The following is a 26,060-nucleotide window of genomic DNA, read 5'->3' as shown; positions in this document are numbered from 1 at the left end:
CATATTGAATTCTTCATATTTGTTGAAACTTACCATTGTGGAATTCAGTGTAGTTCAAGAGCTCTGGACAGTCAAACTGGTGTAAAACTTGCTGGAAATCCATCACAGATCTTACATTCAAACTGAGTTTGGCTCCACACTTGTAAATAATATTTTCCTGTGAAATCAGCCTGATTGGTGATAAAATGAATGATTTCTTTCCCACCTTTCCTTTGATCAAGGTGGGAAAAGTTAATGCAAAAGAAAGCAAAGTAGCTGAAATAGTTTCATAATATTTCGAATTTTAAGAATCACTAGGCCAGTTGAACTGTAAGTCAGTGACTTTCTGGATGTCTGAGCAATGCCACTCGCTGTCGTTTGGAACCTGGAGTTTTTCTGGAGTTAAATTATACTGAATTTTGGATACTGAGAGGCAGCCACGAGGATGCAGTGCTGGTTGGGTGATAGAATTTCCACAAATGGCAACCTAGCATCGTTAATTGTGTTTGTCACAAAATAACTTATTTTTCTAGTTTTTTTCCCTGCTTCCACAACTAGTGTGAGCACCTCTGATAGAGGCATTGCTTGGTTACTGAAATATGTAGACTTATTGAGTCACGCATAACATTTCCACCAAACAACTAGTGAGTGAAAGGTTAGTTATGTTTTAAAAATTGAAGGAAACGCAGGATACATCAAGAGTCATGTAGTTTGATCAGTAAATGGAGGTTTGTGCTTGTTTTAGCCTATATGAGTGGCATTGAGAGCATTTACATTATAGCACTGTATTAAAATGGGTGGCTAGTGTATGTATTTGTACACGAGCCTGCTAAAGTTTTTTACCTATCAGTGTATTCTTTGCTCTTTGCTGGCTTTGCCATCTATTAAAGCTTCTGATTTTGGAGGCTTTAAAGTGCATGCATTTGCCCAGATACAAATCTGAATGGTAAAGTGGACACAAGTATGGAGGGTATGTTGCTGTGGCTTTAACATGGAGTCTGTCGAAGTTTTAAACTACTAGACTGTTTAGCATTGTCTCTCCTGAAGAAACTAACTCTGCTCTGACAACCTGCAAAAGCTCAGTGTAATGGAAACACTGAGTGTGTTTACAGGACGTTGCAGGAAGGATGTGTATGTTAATGAATCAGTGCAGAATAACGGTGGGAAGGAGTTTATAATGCTAATGAAAGTACTTTGCTGTCCTGCAGACAGACTAACAGATTTAGTGTAGTATGCTTGCGTATAGCTGAATTTTCATAACATGATTTTCTCTTTCAGTGTGCCGCAGTATTTTAAAGCAAGTAATTTACAATAAAAACTCATTATATTTCCCTTTATTGTCTTTTTGGTTTTTTTATTTTTAATTTAAGTAGAGCCTCAATGACATTCAGTTAAATCTATCTAGGACATGAGAAGGAAAAGTATTTTCCAAGCATATTTTGTTTAGAGAATCAAGGCAGTAAAGTGTATTAGGGGTCTCAGCCTGTCTCAGCCAACCTTGTATTTGTTCTATTTAAGTCCATCAATATAATCAGCATTTATGATTGTATAAAGCAGCAAGCAGAAATCTTTGCACCTTAAGAATAGAAATACCAACTTGTCTGTGCCCAGCACACCTTGCTGAGCAACTTGAATTCATGGCCTCTTTACTGCAACTGGGAATTATTTTGGTTAAACTCCATTTTCTCGTCATGATGGTGCTAGTTCTTGAAGTTGAGGACATAAAACAAGCCTTTTAATCTGGCAGAAAAACAGTACCGTAAGAAGAAAAGCCATTACGGCAGAACAGAGAGAGAGCTCTGGAAATTAAAGAGAAATTTTGGAAAGGTTTTGTGAAAAGTACGCTGTTTAACTTGGCATTTCTGTGAATGTAAGGCTGCGCACTCTCCTTAAAGAATTTTCTGCATTTCCGCATTTCTTTTTTATTCTAATAATCAGATTTATTGTAGAAACTACACAGAATAGTTATTGTATTCCATAGTCTGTACAAAACTCCAGTTTACATCTGGTAAAAAAGAAAAGTGGGAAAGATGTCTATCTTCTATCAAGTTAGCTGGAAGCATATCAGTTTTGATAGCGTCAGTTCTCAGCTACTGCAGAAGGTTATTATAAAGATGCCTATTGCCAGCTACTTGTGAGAACCATGCTGCAGAAGCCTCACACAGACATCTGTTATGCACAAAGGAAATACTGAGTATTTTAGGGGCACCCTGGTACTGCAAACATACTATAAAAACTACCAAAGGCTCCAGGACTTATGTTGGCGTGGTTGTATTTTATGCAATTTTGTTCAACTCTCTCAGTACTCATGTACCGATAGTCTGATGCACTTTGTTTTTTTGGCAATGTTTGCAACTAAATTTCATCATTCAATCCTCTTTTGCCTTATGCAGAATTGAAAGCTTTTGGCAAGTCTCTGTTTGCACCATTGGCAGTTCTGCATTTGACTTTCTGGCTGAAATATCTGCGAACCCCTTTAGGAATAACAAGCAATAAGTGACCCTGTGTGTTACTAAATATTAAATTTAAAAAATGTATTTCAGGTCACACTGTTTGTTGTAATGCTGTGTAGTCAAATCCAGTTGTGGAGCTGTAGCTGTACATAAAATAGCTGACTTACAGTGACATGGACCAGAAGCTTTGGTAGCACATCCTTGTGAATGTTACAAAGCAATAAGAAAATGTCCTGTAGCTTGGCATTAACACGTCACTGTTTGCACAGGAAGGAGATGTTGAAAAATTGTACCTGAACCTTGATTAGACAGACAGGTTATGATGTGAGTGATGCCCACGCAGCTTACCGGGAGACTAATGTAAAATGCCTTATGGTTCCATTCTATGCACATATATATGATTTAGCAATCATTGATCAAAACAGAAAACAGACATAAAATCAGTGCCATTGAAGGGGTTTTCTCCTATATGAGACATTCGAAAAGAAATCTGCGCTATCTATCTCTGTCGGAGTCCTGGGCACAAAAGACTGATTTAGACAGCATAGAGTTGCTTCCAAAACAGCTCCAGTCTCTTTCTTCCTGGCATGTTTATTGCAAGTTTTACAATACATCTGAATTACATTTTGATTTTCACAACAAAGGATGTAATGAAGACATCAATTTTGGATTTTGTTATTTGTATTCATCTTGGAAGCAAGATTCACAGGCTTAGATTGAGTTAGTCACAGACATGTTTACACAGAAATCTGTTGTTCGTGACTGATTTTATGTTCAGAAATCAATCATAGCTATGAGAAGGGGAGATGAGTCCTAAGCTGTACCCATATGCCAAATGGGTTCACAAACTGCAAATTAAAGGCATAAAAAATTATGCCCTGGGCTACCATGCTTTCCCTACATTGGTATTGTCTCATTCCCCTTCCACTTTGCTTCACAGCTCCTGAAATGTATTGGTGCTGCACTGGTGGAAGGAAGGCAGAAAATGGCATGAAGTCCCTACTGGGATGTTTTTAATCCACGTAGCAGTATGATGCACCATCATTGTTAGATAGGATTAAATTTGAACACCTTAGTATTTTTTTAATAGTAACACTGACATCCTCCCTCTGCCCAGGATTGCAAAAATGCATGGGTTGTTTTCTTGGCTGCAAAAAAAGCAAGCTTTCCTTTTAGAAGCAAAGATGCAGCTGGTGTCACCTCCAGCCTTTCAGGCTGCTGTGTAATCTGCAATGGGTAACAGTGCTTTGAACAGTGCAATGTCCTGCTCAGCGTCCTGAACAGCATCCTTTCCTGCACCTTTTTTTTTTTTTGATGGAAAAGGATGAAGTTAGGAAATGAGAGATCTCTGGGTCTCTTCCAACCTGGTTATTCTGTGATTCTATGATTCTTTTTCACACTTGGCTCTAACAGTGAGTTCTGACTAGCCACAGCAGACAATTAATCACGTTTAGTCTGAAAAGACATCTTTAGCTTCCTGCCTTGGGACCATTCACCTATCTAACTAACACATCAAAAATGGAATAGAAGAAAGAAGACCTTGTGAGATTTAGCACGCCCTACCTAGATTGTATTAAGACAGAGGAAGATGTATGCCGTGGCCTGGAGAAACCATGGGTTTTCTGGGCTCCAGGTGATTTTTAAGACTCTGTTTCTGTGCAGTCTCATGGGCTACCTTCTCTTCTTGTTTTCGCTTTCCAGTCAGCTTAAAAGAGGGAAGTGACTGATGGAAGTGCTGCTGGTGTGCTCAGCCTCTCCTGTGGGTCGGAGTCCCTGAGGTCATGTGGGGAAGGTAACACAGCTGATGCTACCTCCCAGAGAACTCCTCCCCAGAGGCTCTTTAGTATTTCACATTTAGTGGTATTGGAGAGGGAGGAGTTGTGGGTCTCCACAAGTATCCTAGGATGGTATCTCCAGTGGACTCTCCTTGTATGATTGGTCTGGGCCAGATGATAAATGACTGAATGTAAGGCAGACATATGAATCATGGATTGTACAGAAACCCAACTCTTTGAATTAACATTTGTTAATGTGTGGGGTTTAGTAAATTATTTATTACACATTTCTATTTTTGTTTTTCTTCTTTTTTATTTTTTTTTGAAAAAGAGAGAAAGAAGGGAGTGATCTACAACTTTGTACGCAGACATGAGCAAGATTTTACAATTGCACTGTACTTCAGCAGGAAATACATGTGAATTATTAACTGATTAATTATTAAAATCATATCAGGCATGTTGCAAATTATGGCCTACTTCTTTCAAGCATGGCCTGGCCATGTGAGTAGCCCATCCCAGCAGCAGCGCTGAGCTGCGTGGGACCTCTCTCCCATGTGTGGAGCCAGGTTGCTTACATCTATGTTTTAAGTGCATGCAGACCTTGCAATGTCTATTCCAGACAGTTTTGTCTTCCCTTTTCATTTTCAGTTAAGCCAAGTCATGATTTTATTTTTTTTTTTGCTACTGCTTGCTATTAGAAAGAAATAACTTACAAGCCAAAGGAGATGGCAGAATAGGTGGAGTTTCTAAGTCTATGAGTCTGTTATTGTGCATTACAACCTGGTACCATCGCATTTATGTTCCAGGGTTTATTTTCTGACTTCTAAAGAAAATTATGAGGGATTATATACATTATACGAGATGACTGTGGTGGAAACATTTGCAGGGTTTGTTCTTCAGTGAGGCATAGTTGCAGAGACTAAATAGACAGAAGGGATGAAGTACTCCTTCAGAAATGAAAGGAATGAATGAGGCAGATGGATGGCTTTGGTCTTTGAGTGTTTTGACTTGGCTATGTGGAAGACCTACTGTAAGCAATGAAAGATTTGTTGGACTTACCAGGCTTTCACCGGATGTATCCAGCTGGACTTCCTTCCCTCCACCCCAGCATGTCTAAGGCTTTATGAGTCTTAGGGATTTTTCTAATAACATTTTCCCCAAAATGCTGTCAATGCATTCAGCAGCATTTACATTTTTTTTTCAATAGCCTCTTATAGTGAACTGAAGTCTAATAATTGTTTCTGCATAAATTGCCAAGAAGCATCGCAGTAGCAAGTTGAGTGACACCTGAAATATTAATTTTTTGGGTTACTAGCAACTCTGCATATTTTTACAAATCAAATTAAATCACAAATATGTTGCAAATTGGAAGGAATTCCAAGACCAACGTTAAAATGATTAAGGTTCTGGGGAGATTGACTTTAAGTATGGGAAAGATTTTAGGAGGAAACTACACATTTATCTCTATAATAATGATGGAACATGGAAAAAGCAGCAATTATGAAAACAATAATACTCATTAATAAATACTTTGGGGGTTTCAGTCATAAAGGGGAAAATGTTGGGGAAGGCCTGCACTACTGCAGATCAGTGACCAGTACTTTTTGAAGTTATTTTTTCATGTCTGAACTGTATTCTTTGCTCTTTAAAGATACTGCAGGATAAATGAAACAAATTCACCTTGACGTAATGCGTAGAAAACAGATTGTCAGGATTAGTCTATTCAATACTTATAAATATAATACTCTCTCATCTATTTTTGTGGGTTTTTTCCCCATGCAGCCATTAACGTTTTCTCGCTTCAGTTTTCCAATAGGCCACATCACTGTGATTTATTTTACATTTGCTTTACGCACAGAAATCAAACTTGTCCTTCCTAAGCCCTGCAGTTTGCTTCTGTTCTTGTAGAGACTTGTGGCTTATAAAAAACCTACCTGTCTGCTTAGATTTCAGCTACTACTACTGGTGATGTCTCCATCAAGAAGTTACCTGTTGGTTTGGTATTTTGCTAAGCATTGATACATGGTGGGGGTTTTGAGTGTGTATTTGTGTATGAAGAAGGATTTTAAAGAAATACCCCTAGAATACTTCTGTTTCCATGCTGACACTGGGTCAGGAGGTGATAGGCTAATGATGTTCTCCAGAGAGTGGGAAACTCATCTTCTGGAACTGCCAATCTTCCTCCACTGTGTTTGAACTTCAAGTGTTAAAAATATAGTTGTAGTCTTCAGTAGAAATTGAAATTACCTTTAGAAGCTTCTTTCTCTGCTCTCCTTATCTTTTGAAATCTCAGTATTAGTTAAATGCATCTGATAAAAAAATCTGCTTCACCTGTGCCAGTGTCCAGATTTCACTATCTTGTCAGCTAGGAAAGAAACTCATATCTGGGTTTTTTTTTTTTGGTATCATGTATAGCCAAAGATTGGGTTTTGTCTCCTTTTCCTTCATTAATGCTTTATTTACAATGTAGGTCTTATGAAGATGCTTATGAAGAAACAAAGGCAGCATGTTTGTAATGCTAATGGAGTCCACCCTTATCCCCCTCCCACCTTCCTGAGCACAGATGCTCCACTGTAAGAATCACCAGCCTGGTATCTAGATGGACTTGAAATGACAGGAACAGGGACCTGCAGTTTTTTTGAAATAACATAGCTACTCAGATTATAAGGGTTTCTTTCTAGCTGCCCAGTTGCTACCCTCTGCTTCTTGCAAGATGCAGCTATTTTTGAGGGGGGAATACACTCCCTGCCACATGGGTTTTTATTAATATAGTACTCTGACATACTTCAAATGAATGACGCTTCTTGGCATCTAGAAACTCAGGTTCATAAAAGTGCATCTGCCTGTGGGCTTCCATGCAGATTTTGCTGGTTTATTTTTGACTTGTACATCCATCAGTTATTTGGGACAACAGTCTAAGAAATCTCACCTTTTTCCTATACTGTGCAGGAGAAGTGATGTTTAGTGCCAGACATACTTGAGGAAAATGTTTTGTTGAATTGCTTGTGAGGAAGCAGAGGGTAAAATTAATCTTTAATTCCTAGGGCACAGGCCAGGTAAAATTCTGGACTTGCAATACATTCCTTCCAGATATTTAGGAACGTTTCATTGATGGATTCTGACATGGGACTGGAAATGGGTTTGCACCAGTATGCACTGGTAGGAGACAGACTATAGATAGTTGTGGACTATGGGTATTTTACATTATCATGTATAACTAGTTGCTTTTGTTCCAACTGTACATTTCAATTCCCACAAATGAGTTTTGAGAACTAAAAGGGAACACCTCTCCTTATTTAAAATGAAGAATGAAATCTGTTAGGAATATGGACTGTGTTTTAGCACCCGCACCAACCTCTTCTAAGAGTGGTGTAGGTACCTGGCTGAGTTTCCATGGAGGAAAGCTACTGTAAGACTGATGCAACCCAGAGTTCAATGAAGTCATCCAGCTTCTGTGTTTAAAACTGCGCACTTATCCTCAGTTAATTAACAGTATAAAATTGGCCTGCTTTTTCAGACACACAAAGAAGCATCCACAAGTCATTGTGAAGATAATGAGCTGGTAGTGCTTAGTACATTGATAAATGAGGCCACATTTTAATAAGTGACTAAATATGGCCATGAGATGTAACTTTATCCAGCACTGCTATATACCTTTTACCTTTCACTGTTGCAAAGAAGGTGAAAAAGAAAAGTCTGTAACCTTAGTTTGGTCATATGCTTATAGTATATCAGCTTTGTTACTTGAGAATAATAATTATTTGAGATATATAGTATGATACATGGAGACAATTAAATAGCCGATTTCTTCCCTTTTATTTTCCTTGACTTATTTTGATGAATTAGGCAACATTTCAAGTTTTCCTGAATCACAGAATCACAGAATAACCAGGTTGGAAGAGACCCACCGGATCATCGAGTCCAACCGTTCCTATCAAACACTAAACCATATCCCTCAGCACCTCATCCACCCGTGCCTTAAACACCTCCAGGGAAGGTGACTCAACCACCTCCCTGGGCAGCCTGTTCCAGTGCCCAATGACCCTTTCTGTAAAGAATTTTTTCCTAACGTCTAGCCTAAACCTCCCCTGGTGGAGCTTGAGGCCATTCCCTCTTGTCCTGTCCCCTGTCACTTGGGAGAAGAGGCCAGCACCCTCCTCTCTACAACGTGCCTTCACGTAGTTGTAGAGAGCAATGAGGTCACCCCTCAGCCTCCTCTTCTCCAGGCTAAACAACCCCAGCTCTCTCAGCCGCTCCTCATAAGGCCTGTTCTCCAGCCCCCTCCCCAGCTTTGTTGCTCTTCTCTGGACTCGTTCCAGCGCCTCAACATCCTTCTTGTGGTGAGGGGCCCAGAACTGAACACAGGATTCGAGGAGCGGTCTCACCAGTGCCGAGTACAGAGGGAGGATAACCTCCCTGGACCTGCTGGTCACGCTGTTTCTGATCCAAGCCAAGATGCCATTGGCCTTCTTGGCCACCTGGGCACACTGCTGGCTCATATTCAGTCGGTTGTCAACCAACACCCCCAGGTCCCTCTCCTCCAGCCAGCTTTCTAGACAGACTTCTCCTAGTCTGTAGCACTGCACAGGGTTGTTGTGCCCCAAGTGCAGGACCCGGCATTTGGCCTTGTTAAACCTCATGCCGTTGGACTCAGCCCAGCAGTCCAGCCTGTTCAGATCCCTTTGCAGAGCCTCCCGACCCTCCAGCAGATCAACACTTCCACCCAGCTTAGTGTCGTCCGCAAACTTGCTAAGGGACCTGCGCGGGGAAACCCCATTGGATTTCAAGTCCAAGTTCTGAAGTTCTGCAGCTTGTGCAACTGCTGAGTTCATTGACCGAGCTTAGATAAAGACAGAATAATTGCACAGTATGGCACAAGGGATGGAGCAATAAACATGCATGCTGATAGAGGCATGTAACATCACTGGAGTGACATACTATGGCTTGAGTAAGGAAAAGTCATAGTCAGAAAGGCACCAGAGGAAACATGCAGTTCTGGATTTATAATGATGGAGCCATCTGTCTTTTCCATCTCTGATTTTGGGGGGAGTGGGTGGGTGGGTTCATTACATTCAAAGTAATGTGCATGCACATGCATTATCACACAGTGCAATCTAAACTCCACTGAGGCGATGGTGTCCAGCTATACTGTCATGGTTGCTGTTAGTAATAAACACTCCAGAAGTCAGGTTGTATGCACAGAGCATTTTTAATCAAAACCTATTTGATTCTGTTTTCTATTACTTGGCCCAGTTTCCATTCTGCTTTATAGTATTTCAGCCTACATGAAGCTCTCAATCCTCTTTCAGGATAAATCCTCTCCAATATCCACTTTCTAGCTGTAAGATAATTCACAAAGCTAATAAAAGAATGATCGTTCAGTCTGAGCTTGTTGCTATGCAACAGCATTACTAAGATAACAACACGTCATTTTAATATATCTGTTATATCTTATACAACAGAACTCATTTATGCTTTATTTGGATTGAATTAGGTTATCATTGACAACTTAGTTGAGAGGCTGCTTTACCTTGGAATGAGACCTTTTTATTTCCTTGCTAGAGGGTACTTTTTAGGTCCCGTATCCTCCTTGGTCCTGACCTATTACATAGCAACTGTTGGTCTGGATATGCAATTGTAGCAGGATTGATTTCTCAGCTGATCAAAATCCAACAGTTTGTCTTTCTGCAGAAGTAGTCATCAGAATTGATTATTTTGTTTTATACTGAATGTATTTTGCATTGTTAAGGTGGCGAGGAATGTTTCAAAATATAAAAGAAGGTGCAGGTATCAACTTGAGAGTATACTCTGTTTCAAACAGTAACTCAAAAAAATGTGATTAGACTATTTAGTTGGAAGGGACCTACAGTGATCATCTAGTCTAACTGCCTGACCACTTCAGGGCCAAAAGCTAAAGCATGTTTTTAAGGGCATTGTCCAAAAGCCTCTTAAACAATTACAGACCTGGAGCACTGACCACCCTCTCAGTAAAGAAATGCTCCCTAATGTCCTCTCCTAGTGCAGCTTTGAACCATTCCCATGCCTTCTGTCACTGGATACCAAGGAGAAGAGATCAGCACCTTCCTCTTCATGTCTCTTCCTGTGAGATATTTCTTTCATGTAAAAATTCTGAAATGACGATGTTTTCAAACATTAACATTGCTTAATATTTATCACACAGTATTATGACAGACACCCACAGGTACCTGCCATTTCTCAATGTTCTGAACCCCTCTGCAGTTTCCAAGCATCCAGTGTCCCTTGATACCTTCTGCAATGCAGTTATGTGCTGCGTCAGTACAATATGATTGGGAATTAGAGATGTAGGGGTTTAGCAAAATTAACAGAATATATTGTAAAAATAGATAATCTAACAAACCGTACAACACTGAATGAATTATTCTTTTCCATAGCTAGTTACATTGACTCTTCATGTCAGAATTTTATTGAAGTTGACACAGGAGGTGGAATTTAGTTTGCAATCAAGACACCAAAATGTGGATGTCGTCATCTGCGCTGACAGTGTTACTCAACAGAGGTCAAGGATTCAGCTAGACCCAACTCAGTTCTCTGTTTACAGGTTCTAGGCAGTCATCATCACGGAATTAGCAGATCCAAAACAGGACCTACCTTGTAGGTCTTTTTCTTTTGAGTGACATCTGGATGCAAGTAGAATAAATTACCTTTTTCCACGATCTTGAGCTGTGTTATCTGTGGGCAACTCAATCCCATGTTAGGGATATATTTTACGTGTATTGAGGAAGGTTTTATGTGTGTTGAGGTAGGTTACGCTGACTGAAATGGGAACTTGTCTATGGCTAGATATGGTTTCCCAGTTATAAGTCTAGTGACTTTTTAGATGCTGTGGTCTCTCCTATGTACTCTCTAATTGATGTTACAGTCTTCCAGTAGAGCCTTGTGTTATAACCTTTACTGAAGTCTTGGATGCCTGTGAGGCTAGGTATTCGTTTATGCAGTGGAATCCGGCCCAGTAATGCAAATGTAGACACTTGAATTTAGATGCCTTAGTCTGGAGCTGCATTACACCCAGATTACTGGCAACAAAACAGCCACAGCATTTTTTTAGAAGAGCTTAAGTACAAGAATCTTGAAGAGTACATGGATTATTGTCTGGTTGAAACTCTTTCATCTGTTCATCCCAATACTGACCGGTGGTTGCGGACTGTGGGAATAAAGATGATGGCAGCAAGAGGACAGTTGGTATTAATTAACCGCAACATAATGTCCTTTCGCAGCTGGACCATCCTGGCCCATCCTTCTGTGAATGATCACAGACTGTGAAAGATTGCAAAGATCAGGAAACACAGTAGGTAGGCTTGAGGACAGTTTCTTTGAAGTTGTAAGGATCTTTCTGGCTCAGGAGATGGGAATCTGCTGCTGTCTTCCTGAGCTGAAGTGAAGGAAGTTGGATAGCTCACATCTATCGTGTCTGAGCCAGCTGGTGATTGCCTCATGCTGGGAGAGCGCAGCCTGTTCTCAGAGGGACTCCAGCCAAGGTCAGTGAGAGACTGGAGCTACTGTGTGAAACAAGGCAGTGTTTAAAAAAGGAACAGTGGAGTTATTTAAGGTTATGTGGTTGTGCTGCATTAAAGTCAGCAATTTTCTGCACATTCACAGTAAAATCCAGGTGACTATAGCCGTGATATAAATTAGTCAGGTTTTGAGGGTAGTAGATATAGCTGGCAGTTTATGCTTGTAGTGTCTGTCAATCTGCTGACATTCTACTGTTGAAAAACATTTCTAATCTTAGGATAACACAGTTGTAAGAAAACGCAGAGGGTAAGAGAGAACTGTCTGTCAAGGCTCATAAGAGGAGACATAGCATTTTTTAATTTTGTCCAGGGTTTCAGAAGCCTTTTCTTTAAGTATTACAGCTGTAAGTTTTTCTTTAAATGAATATGGAAGTTTCCTGTTTGTACAAGTATGAGCCGCTGAATTATTTCTGTTCAGACAATCTGTAAGTGTGTAAACTTTTAATTCATTATAATTTGATTCCCTTTGCATGCTATATGGCATATATGGTAATCATTGACTCCTGAAACAACTTAGAAATGTCTTTTGTTTTTCAGAAAATATTTATGAGAGATTAACCTCCTGTATGCTAAATGGCAGACTGTTTTCTTAACTCCTATTTTATGCTGTCAGTCATTGTAATTTAGTATTTGTCATCATCTTTCATAAATCCTTCCTAGATTTGTCTCTGCAATAGATTTTTGTCCATATTACTCTCTTTTGTCAGTCTTTTGGACTGATGATTTTGACTTACAAAAACTTTGCTGTGCCAAACTGCTTCTTCAAATTAGAAATTCATTTCTACAGCCAGAATAATTCAGAAATAGCCTTTTGGGTGACAACCCTCTCTTCCTGCCGTATCCTTCAGTAGTGGCCTTACATGGACCCCTTGACCATAGCAGGAGTTGCATCCTTGCTAGTCCTTCTTTGCATATAGAATTACGCTGAAATCTGTGTTGAAATAGGTTGATGTGCAAAGTAAACATATTGGGCTTATCCACTTCACTGACTCATCCAGTGTCTGTGTTCCTACGTGTAATCCCAAAGAAAGCTTATATTTTTAGTTCTGCATGTAAGTTCTGATTCACACTGAAATGTGCTGAGGAGTCTGCTACCAGGCTGTGGCTGGTCCTGCACGAAAGCATAGCGTGGAAGCTAAAGTCATGCTTTTTCTGCCCTTCTGTTTGTCTTAAACTAGTTTTGGTTCCAGAACTTGCTCTGTCTGTGTTTGCCAGTTAATCTAAATGAATAAAGAAGAGAAAGTCTTTGGCAGGACCTGTCTGCAGCATCTAGAAAGAGTGGGCCAACAAGAAGGAATGAGTGCCACCTACTGAGAAAATACATTGGAACCCATCCTTAGGGTCTTGTTGATGGTGTCCCAAGGAAGACTGGCGAAATCATCATCATTAATTTGAAAAGTTACATTGATACAGAGGGAAGCATAACTGTCTAGGCTGTGCTCCTGTACAACAGAACCCTAAGGTTCTTGGGTGCAATTTCACTTTTGCCAGTGAATATACATATTGTGAGGCAGTGTTTCTGAAAGTGTTGTGGCCATAAAGATACTTGATACTTTTCATGAGGATATTCTCAATATGCAGAATGGTTCTGTCTTATCTTTTTTTCTTCTTTTTTTTTTTTTTTAAGAAAACTCTAGAGGTTTTGAGGCACCTTCATGACTGAAGTAAAAAACTGAAATCAGAAATTATTTCAGCAATGCTAATAAATTAACTTTCTTGAAATCAGTCCCCTTGACAAGTTATGTAGTCAGATGTGCAAAAATTCAGGCCCTCCTGGTCAACTTACAAAAAAGTTTGAAAATCTTGATGTTTCTCTTGACAACCAAGAGCTCTGTCAACAAGCTTAGCAGTAAAATAGGAGGCTGCTCTACCTAAAAGGCTTGTAGGAGTGTTTTTATTTCCTGACAAGCTTCCAAATAATCTTTAAAAAACTGTATGCATTTCCGACAGTCATTATACCCTGCAATCTTTTTCCATAATCTTAAGTATATTCTTAGGAGAAATGGTGCAAGCAATTGCACCTATTTTGTGTTTTAAAAGTGAAATTTATTTCAGGGACATACTTGCAGTCAGCTGGCTTGATTAGCCTATAACTCACATTGCTCTAAATCAAAGGTCACTGTTGTCTTCTGTGGGTGTTCTTTAAAATTGTCACAAGAAGGCAATGAAAATTAAGTATCTTAATATTTTATTGCTTCATTTTTACTTCATGTTTGGCTTTAGGAGTGAGCATTTTGTGAAAATGTCAATGTACTTATTTATGTGTATTTTGTTCTTTCATTTTATTTACCTGTTTCAGTGTGTTTCCCTTCCATTGTATTAATAAAATAAATGAGCATTTGATTTAAACAGGGAGCAGAATTTCATTGTGAATACTTATTTTCCAATGCAAAATAATATTAGAGTGGCAGACTATTTAATCATGCAATAAAAGATGAATTTATACTATCCTAAATATCTGTCTTGGCAGATATTGGAACTAATTTGTAAATACTTCCTAAGTTAATGTCCAAGTCACATAGAAATGGAGATTTGGACTGGACTGACAAAGATAAGCAGCTCTGAGTCACACAGACCAATCACCAGGGAAAATATATTGTCAGCAACAGTAATTACAGCAGGTAATTGTGTCATTTACCCTGTTACAGACCACTAAATGTGATGAGTTTGGAACATACCAGCTGTCACACAGTGTTAACTTTGATGTTCAGGGTTTGGAAGCCTGTAGTAGAATCTTTTAATGATGGTACATTTGAAAAAAGGAAGATAAAGGCTTCACATTGCTCAAAGTGGGCATAAATAGCCAGTTCTTTTCAGGATGAGAGTGCTGAGTTCTGGAAAAGTGGAGGTCCATCAAGAAGAATCAGTTCTAATTATTTTTCTGTGTTTTAATAAGTTTGGAGTGTGCATATACTTGGTGAGAAGAATTTTTTGCCTTGTTCTTAGCTCTTCAGAAGGTGGAAATGGATGTAGAATTCTGTCTGCATCATTGTAATGTTTATGAAGTAAACGAGGATTGTCATTTGTGGCTTGAATGGATATTCTAATCTGATTTAAATACCCTGTGTTAATTCACTTAGTACACCTTCTATGGACCAGGCTTCCTCTTAGTTTGGGGACCTCCAAAACTGTTAATGGCATCTCAGCTTAAAGCCTAAGTTTTCCAAAGAGGAGACATGTAAAGTAGGATTACAACGGTGAAGTCATCCTGGGATGACAGTAGTCTTACGAAAATGGAATATATGGACAGGGTTCGCTTTTCTCCTTAATTCTGTGGTTTGACTCTAAATTCAAATTTAGTGTATATGAGACCTGGACAATACTGAAGACTTAATGTCATCTGTGGTTCTGCTTATTAGAGAAATTCATGGTGTTCTTAAATAGGCCAGATTTGATGGCAGAATTTTTCAAGATATGTAAAGTCTGCTAACATGCTTATGCAAATATTTATTTATCAATATAAAACACACATAAGTATTTGTGTATATGTAAGTACAGAAATAATTATTTATAAGCTTGATTTGCACTAACAGTTGAATTGTGGCGACAAAAGCATAAAGTGGCCTAGAAAAATCTACCCATGAAACAAATAAGTTAGCCAGTGTCAAGTTTCATAGTGTTTTAGGGTGGGGAATGAAGATGAAAGCTTGTTTCATTGCATCTCTGTTATTATGCTGTTCTGGTTTTGTTAGAAGCCGTGCAAAGAGCTCTGCAGCTTAACTACTGGCATTAAGGGCTGTGTCTGAACTGCAGAAGCCGGGCTTCCTAGGCTGGGTATGAGTGTTAGCTCTGCCCTGACACTATACTGTGGTGAGATGTGACTGTACCATTCTTCCAAAGAGCTTTTGTTTACAGGGAAGGCAACTTTGGATGCATTTTCTGTGCTGGTGTGGTGCACCTCTGTAAACTTCCAAGGAAGACGTGCCCTTGGGAAAATCAGGAGCATGACTGGAGAAGATATCAAGGCTGACCTGAGGGCAAAGCATCAACATTGCTCTGCTTTACAGTCACTGAAGTATGTCTTTGTCCTCATTATTAAGTAGAGAACTCTTTTCAAAATGAGGTGAATAACACTGAAGGAAGGCCTTCTTCTCCATTAAGCTCAAGCACTAGAATTGCCTTGTCAAAAATAGTGTTGTCCTAGCTGATATACACTGAGTCATCTTGAGTGCCTGTGTTGCAGTACTGCCAGGGGAATGCAAGGAAACGTCTCATGCATTAAGAAACCTGCCTGCTGCATGAGAGGAGGGAAAAACCATTTGTTTCCTGATATTTAGTTAGGTGAGTTGCTTCAGATTCCTGCATGTAAGGGCATACAGGATCAAAGCAACAGCAGCATTTCATCCACCACTGTAGCTCTTCTCATTTTTTTCACCTGAGAAGTATTACTGATGTTGGTAGTAGTATGTTGTAACTGTGATTTCCCCAGGAGACCCTGAAATGAGTTGGCAAACTGTGGTCGTGATGCTGTCCCCAAAAGAATAGTAAAGGGTCACCAATGATCTATACAGAGTATGTCTTTGAGTACATAGTGTAGTGTATCAAACCAACTTTGGACAGTTTTTGATTTCTGAGACTTTTCTCCTGTCCTATTGTAAATCCATCCTTCTGTTACCTCTGTGCTGAAGAAAAAGTGATGCTGAGAGGTGTTTTTTTGTGAAGCCCTTTGGTTATATAGGTGGTCTATAAGTTGTTACCGGTGAAATACAAGAACAGGAGCAGTCAGAGAGCTATTTTTCTGCTTACTCTGTGTAACAGAAATACATGTAGGATGGATGCCAAATATCCAATGCATTTATATGTTGCTAGTGGCAGACTTGTATAACATGGAACCTTTTAGTAAGGAAACAGTAAATTGAAAGGGTCGGCATTAGGAAAAAAAGTGAAATAAACATTTTTTAGTTGATTGAGAAAAATAGAGTAGGATATTTACAGCTCTATCTGGTTATTCTACTGGCAGTAAAGTAGGGAGTGCTACTATAGATGTAGAATTTTCTATCATTGTCACTTTTGACAATATCATTGAAGATTTTGAAAGTACCAGTTTATCATAGGTGTCTGGAAGGTTTCATGTACAACACAAGTTGGAATTTAAGACACGTATCTAGGAACAAAATATGCATCTACCTAGATAAAAAGAATAAGTAATACAATGAATTTATGAAGGAAGTCTAAATGATTAAATACATCTAAAAGAGAGAAGCCTTATTTTAAAATGTTGATGGTAAAAGACATAATACATTAAGAGATCAGTTTGAATTAAGGCAAGAAAGAAGTGGGTGTCAGGGTCACAGACCGTATGTCTAGACTAAAATGTCTTAAGGTGAGATTTTCAGAATGATTTTGCATTTGTGTTACAGTCCTGCCACTGAAATCAGTAGGAGTTACAGATTTTCCTTTAGGGGAAACAGTTATGTCTATGCTAAGTGCTTTAGAAAATCCTTCTCTTAAACTTTTCTGTTCAAGAAGGAATATAGAAAATGGCAGACATGAAGGAAAATGGAGATAAATTAAAGCTTATCTAACTTTAGCTGTCATACTAAATATTCTTCAACATATCTGCTCTGCCTAACTGGTTGAAAAGTGTAAAAATTGACAAGATCTTACATGAAGTAACACTGATTAATATTACAAGAGAAACTTCCACAAGAGGAGTGTATTTTGCAAAAATATGTCTTGTTCCACGCAACTGGAAATCACAATTATAACACGCATTTTGAAGATGATGAATCTTAGGTGGATTTAAGAAGGTTTAAATTATTTGCTCAAAAGCTGTGGAGGAAGATGGAAGGAGTAATGGTAGGCTTACCTTGAAATATGTGTTCTACCTATCAACTTGTCAGTTGTGGCTGAGATTGGAAATATCGTTATCTTCCCTGAGATCCAGGAGATCTTGGCACAGGCTTCTTTGTGTGAAGATACCACAGGGAGGGTGGACTGGTCAACGTTCAGATTGTTTAATGCTTTTAAGGTTGAGTCCCAAGAGTGAGTATCCCCTGCTTAAGGCCATAAAATCCACTATAGAGCTGCAGAATTTGGAATTACTAGTGGACAATTCAAAGGGACTTAAAGCTAATAGTTATGTATTCCATCAGTCTAGGAGGAAAATGCTGAATGGGAATAACAAAAAAAATAAAGAAAAGAGATTTTGTGCTAAGAAAAGTCTTGCAGTCAATGTGAAAGAGTAGGGAAAAAGTATAGGCTTTGGTATGTGGAGTAGTTTTCCTTAGATGAAAGTCTGCTGTGAAATAAAATATAAATAGAATAGGTTTAAATAAAGTAGTGTTTGCGAGGATTAGAATGTCCCATTTTTTAAATTTATATTTGCATATATTTGCAGTATTTCTCGGGGGATTTTTGGTCCCAGAGTCTTGCTTGTGTTCTCTGCATGGATAAAGAACAGTATACATGTTAAAAGCTTTCATTCTGCTGAAGAGAAAAGAACTTCATGATTGGAGATGTGAGGTGTTTTAGGAATGGGTTTCATCATCCCATTCATTGTCAGGATTTGGTTTTTGTGAGACAAATTATATGTGTCCATGCCTGTCTTGAGTCTTGTCAGAGCCCTCCTAGTCTCACAGGCCAATGCAAGGAGAATGAGTGCTTGTTCCTGGTAATGCCTTCTCTTGATCAAGTATTTTTTTCAGCTGCTTTTATTTCTACATCAATAACTGCCAGTAATATAGATTCCCTGTTATAGCCTCCTAGTAGTAGAACTAAGATGTGGTCCCGGAGCTTTCTCATAATATGAAAAGGAGCACTGGATTTTGGCCATATCCCCAGGCGGATTTTCTTCCTATGGTTTCACTATAGTTTCCTTGGGTTTCCTTTTTTATCGTGTGAAGACCAAATATAAAATAAGTAAATAAGCTAATAGATAAAAGAGAGAAGTAGACATCTGGATAAGGCGATGGCAGCTGTTCTCCCTGAAGAACAACAGACTAAGTAATTACAGACAGAAACAGCATTTCAGAAAGCAGAATGGTCTCTAAGCAGACCTTAAAAACAGAGCATGCACATGCCAGCGCTATTTTTATTACGAACATAATTAAGAGACAGTAGGAAAATTCTGGACATAGATCAACAGAAACTATTGTTTATGACTGCACTGATAAAAGAATTAGAAAATGAGGATCAAGAGCAAGATTGATAAATGGGAGTGGGTGAAGGTGAAAATCAATAACCAGGATTAGCAGTGAATAGACTGTTGTGGGGAAATCTGGTTTTTCATATCCTCAGCTTTGAACTAAGGACAGCTGCTGGTGGTCATTAATTAATGATTAATGACTTCAGCGCTAACTAAGGGGAAACTGTGTGATGGTAACACTATGCATAATTAAACCATGGGTTCCATTTTGCATTTGAATTGGGGAATGGAAAATATCTATGAATTGAGGCACACTTGAATAGGGGGATATCAATACAAAAAAATTAACATAAATATAGGGAAAACATAGCATAATCATCAATCTATTTACAAGATTTACTCTTTGAAAATAATGTATATATACTGAGACTTTAACCCTGCTAATTAGAGTTTGTGCTACTTAATATGAAGTCTTAAAGAAATTAACCATCTGTCATTTCCCAAATGATCTTAATGGAATAAGTCTTCCAAACTACCCATATAATTGCTACTACTTTTTGTCTTGTATAGGAATTGTATGAGGAAATAAAGCTTGTAATCAAGATAAACTGTAAGTGGTCATTTAAGTGTGTCAACTATTGATTATTTAACTAAGTCTTATCTGTTGTCACTGCTGTGACTGTTGTCACTGCCATGTCAGATGGCCAGCTGGTCACCAAGGCTCTATAAATCTATACCAAATCAATGGGAAGGAGACAGGAGGCCAAAAGTAATTTGTGTTCAAAAATTCAGAGGCATTGAAAGGAGAAAATACTTAATATGTTATATTTATTTAAATTATTGTAATTTAATCCTGATCCAAAAGTTTCTTGTTCAGAAACAAATGTATGTGGTATTATTACAAGATTACAATAGGAGAAGTGTATTTTCATTATATATTTGGGAACTTCTATACATTTCTGTGCCTTAAGTATGATTTCAGCTCTTATTTTCCAGTGTTGGCAACAGATGGTTCAGGAAAACTGCCAGCATAGTATTTTTTACCCATAAGTAAGTGATAACAACTCAGTTGTCATCCGTTTTATGCTGCTGGATTGGATTCAGCTTGTTTATTTTTTCTATAGGCATTTGCAGAATTTGGATGCATAAGGCAAATATTGGGAGAACTTGCAGTTTGCAAGTAGGAAACAATCTACAGATTTTTTGTTTAATCATGAAATTCACAGTAGAAAGGGTAGGGACTGATGTTGCATAGTGCTAGGAAAATAAAAGGAGGAGGAGGGAGGTGACACACTGTAGAAAGCATGTAAAATTTTTTTTACTAAGCTCTGCAAGAATCTCTTCACAAATAGTAAATTTGGTAAGATAGATTCCCCCAGCTGTCATTGCACTGTAATACAACACAGGATCTCATGGGTCCTGATCACTTTAGGCCAGCAGTCGCTAAGGTGTATGGAGTAAAATACTAGGATGCAGTACTTCAGCATACACATCCTGAAGTAACATTTTTGTCAAGCAAATCATGTGGAAGATTCTACAATAGTATTTCAAAATGAACCAAAGTGAAGTGAAGGACCTCACCTTTACTGTATGTGTATATTTGTATGTACGGATGTGCATATGTATTCGTGTGATGTATGTGTGTATCTCTTAGGGAATGTGCATATAATCTATTTGCCGCACGCTCAAATGCACCTAAGTCAGTTAATTGCATCACCACATAATTGAAACCAATGCATTTGGTCTTTATAGAACATGTTTATGCAAATTCAGATGTGTTGACCATTCAAATGTCTTTGCAAAAGTAATTTTTATTTCCTTGCCTCCATCATCATTACAGTGTGTAATGAAATAGGTACAGAACTTTTGTTAAAATGTGTCACACAGTTTCTGAAGATGCTTGAAATAAATGGTGTCGCTTCTTTCAGCATCAGGAATATATTTGGCCTATACTGAGATTCCTAAATAATACAAGTTATGTTTCTGTGCTGGTTTTTGAACTGAAAAACCACATTAATGGTTCTCTTTAAATGATTCTTTTATAAATTACTAGGTTTGCTTTTTTTGTAATACACAAGTCTTATCTGCTTCTACAGTTCCTGACCTGATATTTAAGATTGCTGAACTCAGTCTCTGCAATGTCCTCCTTATTTAAGATGACTTTCCAAATATCTGATTAAAAAAAGAAACCAAAGCCATACGCATGAATTAATGAAGAAATATCTACAAAGCACCTCCCTTTTTATTGCAATTAAGTATTTCTGTCTTTAATAAAGCTAGACAGTTTACCTTGTTATTGATAGAAAATTCTGGAAGGAGCTGTTTCTGATGATCTCTTTAAATTGGTGTGGATAGTGTGCCATGAGCTTGAAGAGTGAATCTAGTAAGATGTTTTATGTACAGGATTTTTTTTAAACCATTTGTGATTAGATCTTAAAAAAGCCAGTTCTGAGGCGTAGGCTGACTGCTCTTTAGGTACCACTGTAAGAAGGAATATGAAGAAATACTATGTTTAAATGGTTTTAAGTGAGTTATTTAAGCTAAATTCAGAGTATAATGCGCAACAGATCTAGATGGATTGTAAAACATGGTGGGTTTTTTTTGCTATTTTTCCCATTTTTACTGTTCAAAAATCCCTGCTCCATTGATTGGGTCGCAAAAGTTCCTCTAACTCTGAGACATTTTCCTTCTCAGAAAAATGACACATGAACTTCAGTCCAAGAATCGTTTATCAGACCCATGAATTTTTCACGAGTCACTAATATTTGATTTAAATTAAAATAGACCTGAAGTCTGAGAAGATGACCAGATGACCACAGAAGTGGAAGCCCTGACTGTACCAAACGATTTTGTTTATCTGCTTGACCTTCTTTTCCTGTGATGTTTGCAAGCATCTCCCATGAACTTTCTTACAGGAGGATAAGAAACACTGAAGTTTCTTGTGCAGAGCCAGAAACCAGGCATATTATCTTTGAAACCAAGCCCCGTTACTTAGCTGACAGAAAGCTAATTTTATTGATACTGCATGCTTTAATAAAAATCGATCTTAAAAGACTCAGTAGTTTTTCTTAGCCCAGAGGGTAAATGCTAGGGAGGCACAGTCAAGTGCAAGCTATTTTGGCCTACTGAGTGCAGAGTGTTTCTCTCATTTCTATAGTTGTTTTCCTCTTGTATGTTGGATTGAACCTTTAAAAATGAAAATAATCCTGTGTATTTAGTATCTAAATAGCATACTGTATTTCAATAATACCATAGTATTAATACAAACTAAGTAAGCTGGGCTATCATAACAGTAGAGATAAGATTTTTTTTTTCTAATTTGCATGATCATGACTTTATTTTTCTTTTATGGACTGATTAACATAGATACTATTTCAGTCAGCATGAAAGATTGCACTGCAATAGGAGGTGGGAGTCAAATATTGTAACTGGATTTTAGAGGGGCTGGGTAATTTGGTGGACAATAACAATTTTAGTTATTCATGCTGAGAACAAAGTAATTAAATCTCATGCTTCAGAGCAGAGGCCTGCAGCTTGTGCTCTGTGGCATCCAGTGAGGGACTCAGCTTGATAAGTGCTGATGCCTCAATGCTGAGAACTGAGAACGTTGTTGGTCATATGAGACACACATAAGTGCTTGTGTAGAAGAGGGTATTAGTTTAGTGTTACTAAAAGCAAACAAATAAACACTCAACAACAAAAAAACCACAAAAAAATCTAAACCTGTAAGGTGTTTAAAATTGATTGGTTACATTGTGGTGATTCCCTCCCCCCCCATTTTAAACAACAGGTAATTGCCGTAACTAGGGGGGCAATTTACATCTACTGATAAATTAGATTTTGCCAGTTTTATACTCCTACAGTTTATGGCCAGTATTGAAATAGCACGTTGAACATTTCCATAGTGATTTGTAAATGTTAAGAAATTAATTTTCCTGACAACTCTGTGGGGTATGCACAGACTTCAGCTTTTTATTTATAAAGGGGAAGATTCAGAACAGTGTGTCATACACTACATGGGGGGAGAAGAAAGAGCATCTGATTCCAGATTTAAGACTTATGTCAGACAGCCAGAACTGGCATTAGCTGCACTAATAAAATTTGCTGAAACCTGGGCAAGATGATAGCTATGAAAACCTCACAAGCATGTTAGTCCATGCCTGCTGATTGAAATTAGGTACCTTTGTTTCCCAAACAGTTGGTTTTCCTGAGATTAAAATTTCAGTGGCCTGGTATTATTTATGCATAGATGAATACTGTTGATTTAAAGAAAATGCAAGGAATATTTCCAGAAGACAGAAACATTTCATTTTGATGCCTACAGACTAAGATACTGTATTTTGGAACTACTACAGCATTTCACATGGCGTTTTGAAATGACACGAGTGTGTTTCATAATTTGAAATAGTATTTTCTATTTCTTAAAAGTCACACATGAAAGATAAAACTGTTTAGTAACCTGAGCGCTTATACAATATGTTTTGTTTCAGATTAAACAGTGCATTTCAAGTTAATACAAAAATCACATTGTTCCTAGTTTTCATTTCTTCCCAAAAGGTGTATTTCCCAGTATGTCTGAGTCTAGTCACCTGGCTGAGGAGCCTCATCCATCGCACTCCAGTGCTAGGACATGCCATGCCAAAAGTCCCTCGAACAGCAGGCAGACCTTTGTTTTCAGGTTATTTGTTTTCTCTAAACAAAGTGCTGCATATGCACTGAAGGGAAGGAAAATATGGGCTATGGTTTGAAGTCCTGCCTTCTGCTAACCATGTCTTTTGCAGTTTGGATTCTGTGTCTCGCACTGTTAGTCAGCTTTCTGAAAGAAACCCTATGAATCCCGCATAAGATAAACCTGCATGAATAAATTATACAGTAGAACTAGCATATGGATTTTCAGTATGTTATCTGGCTCTCTGGCAAATGTTTACAAGAACACTGTAGCCCACATGGAAAGTATAATTATTGTGGCTCCCTGTTAATGAAACTGGAATGATGTTGCAGCACAGTTATCACATACTAGTATGTGCTAAAAATATATTCCTTGGCTATCCCATGGTTACATCTTCGTGTAGCCCTATTGTCTGTAACTTCTACTCTGTTTAACTCTTTTTAATGTGGAAATCCACAAAAAGCTTTTATTTTGTTGTGTTTTAAAATTTCAGGACCATCTCATTCTTTTTTCACTTTTCAGAGCATGATGAATGTATAACAAATCAGCATAACTGTGATGAAAATGCACTCTGCTTCAACACCGTGGGAGGGCACAACTGTGTCTGCAAGCCGGGTTACACGGGAAATGGTACCATCTGCAAAGGTAAGTCATTGAAAACCTCAGGGATACATCAGTCTTTGAACTGGATGAGATGCTTTGTCATAGTTGATACAACTCTGTTCACGTTCCTGGAAGAAGGCAAACAAAATGCTAGGCTAGAAATTTAGGTCCTGCACCTATAAGATCTTCATAGACAGATAGACAGTGATTTTGCATTTGGCAGTTTGCAGTAGTTTGAGGATGATGCATACGTAAGTTAGCATGCTCTAAAATTTGCAGTAATTATGTTTCATTTCTCTCTCAAGTTAAGGGATTCTTATCATACTACACCATTCAAGGAAGCCCACAGTTACCAACAAAGTTTTAGCTGTGAACATTGTCACATCTACATTGTTCATGGTCAATCACTTGCTATTTTGCTTGGGTGAACTGAAAATTTTTTGATATGCTGTGTCTTTTATTGTAAATGTGAAAAGCAGTAGGCATGCATGCACAAAACTGTTACTGCACACAAAGTGATACGTTGTTTTCTAACATTCTTATTCATTGAGAAACATTAGAAGTTGCATTACTGGTCTTAGGAAGATGCTTGCCCAGAGATACAATCTGCTTTTATTTCTGTTGCATTTCACATTGGAGGAGATGGTACTTGGGCCCAGATCCTTGGAAGTCCTCAGGCACTGAGAGTAGGATTTAGAGGATGCTTGAAAATAAGAGTAGTGTAGCTATAGGGGAACTGGCTCAGATGTGAGAAGTGGTCTCACTGGCGCAACAGCATACCCAGCATTCCTTGAAATTGCGCTTCAGTCCTCATGGTCCATGAGCAGCCCAGAATTTCTTTAATTTCTAAGCCTGATTAAGATCTTAGCACTAGTTTTTCCTTAACCTGAGTCACAGTATGATACTTATAAATATTCCTAACATAAATGAGCTCTTTGTAAGGCATTGAAGCCTAGTGTGCTGTCACTCAAACACATGGCTAGAGGGAGGGATGTCAGCAAATATGCCCTTTTATGCTGTGTTCCCTCCTCTGGGGAATGGGGAAAAAAATCTTAGCCTGAGGAGGTTCAAACCCGAAACCCAAAGAAGCATCTCTCAGAAGAGGGTTCTGTCGGTGCAAATCACTCCTGTGCTGTGCTTGGGAATATTCCCCAGTCCTTCTGCTGGTGTTGTGTCAGCTTACAAAAATATAATTGAAATTTCTTTGAGTCAAAGAGAAGGTGCATAACCCTACTGCACAGTGTTCTGCTCTTCTGTTGCCACAATAAGAGCTCTGACTTGTGGGTCTGACATTTCAGAGTGCACCTGCCCCCACTTTCAAAGAAAAGTGCATCCTTCCCTCCCTTCCTTTTCAATACTGAGAAGATATACAGGAAAAGGCTCTGAGTCTGCATATCCCAATTTGAGAAATGTTCAGAGAGACTTGGATGGCACTTCTTGTCCCTGTGGCTTTTGCACCTTCTCATGCTCTGTGCTGCTGGCCGTGCTCCTGTGCACTGTGTCACCTGCACCAGGAAGCTTAGATAACTCACTCATCACCAGGGGTCTCAAGCCACAAGGCTGGTGTCTAGAACCTAAAAGCTGGAAAGCTCAAGTCAACAACACTCATATTCTCTCTCAGATGAGCCTTAAGACCTCATCCATGGTTCTGTTACACAGAGCAGCTGTAAACCAAAGCCTGGCATTTGTGGTGGCTGGTTACAAGCGTAGGGCTGGACCAGTGTCCCGGAGCAACTCTTTATGTCAGTGATGACCTCTGTCTGCCTGGTGTAACCTGCAGGTTTCTGTGTAGTTTCTTGTGACCAGAGCGTTGCTCATTCCATATTGCGGCTACAATCAGAAAAAAAAACCAACCTAATAAATAACAGCTTTAGTATTTTCTATCAGTGCTGGTTGCATTTCTGTGTCCGCTGAAGGGACTCTTTAACACAAACACATATT

The 26,060-nt window shown here is 38.6% G+C and overlaps 1 protein-coding gene across 2 annotated transcripts in view; it reads left to right on the top strand.

The window, feature by feature from the left end:
* The window catches only part of NELL2 (neural EGFL like 2), a 147,338-nt gene that overhangs the window by 80,709 nt on the left and 40,569 nt on the right, over positions 1–26,060 (top strand). For both annotated transcript variants that reach the window (XM_069851926.1, XM_069851917.1), the window contains exon 14: positions 24,039–24,161. In XM_069851926.1, the coding sequence (XP_069708027.1) occupies positions 24,039–24,161 (123 nt within the window). The remainder of the gene's footprint in view (positions 1–24,038; positions 24,162–26,060) is intronic.

Source organism: Phaenicophaeus curvirostris, chromosome 1 (genome assembly GCF_032191515.1).
Source record: "Phaenicophaeus curvirostris isolate KB17595 chromosome 1, BPBGC_Pcur_1.0, whole genome shotgun sequence".
Taxonomy (NCBI): Eukaryota; Metazoa; Chordata; class Aves; order Cuculiformes; family Cuculidae; genus Phaenicophaeus; species Phaenicophaeus curvirostris.
The sequence above is the reverse complement of the archived record's forward strand: the minus strand, read 5'-3'. Positions and strand labels throughout refer to the sequence as shown.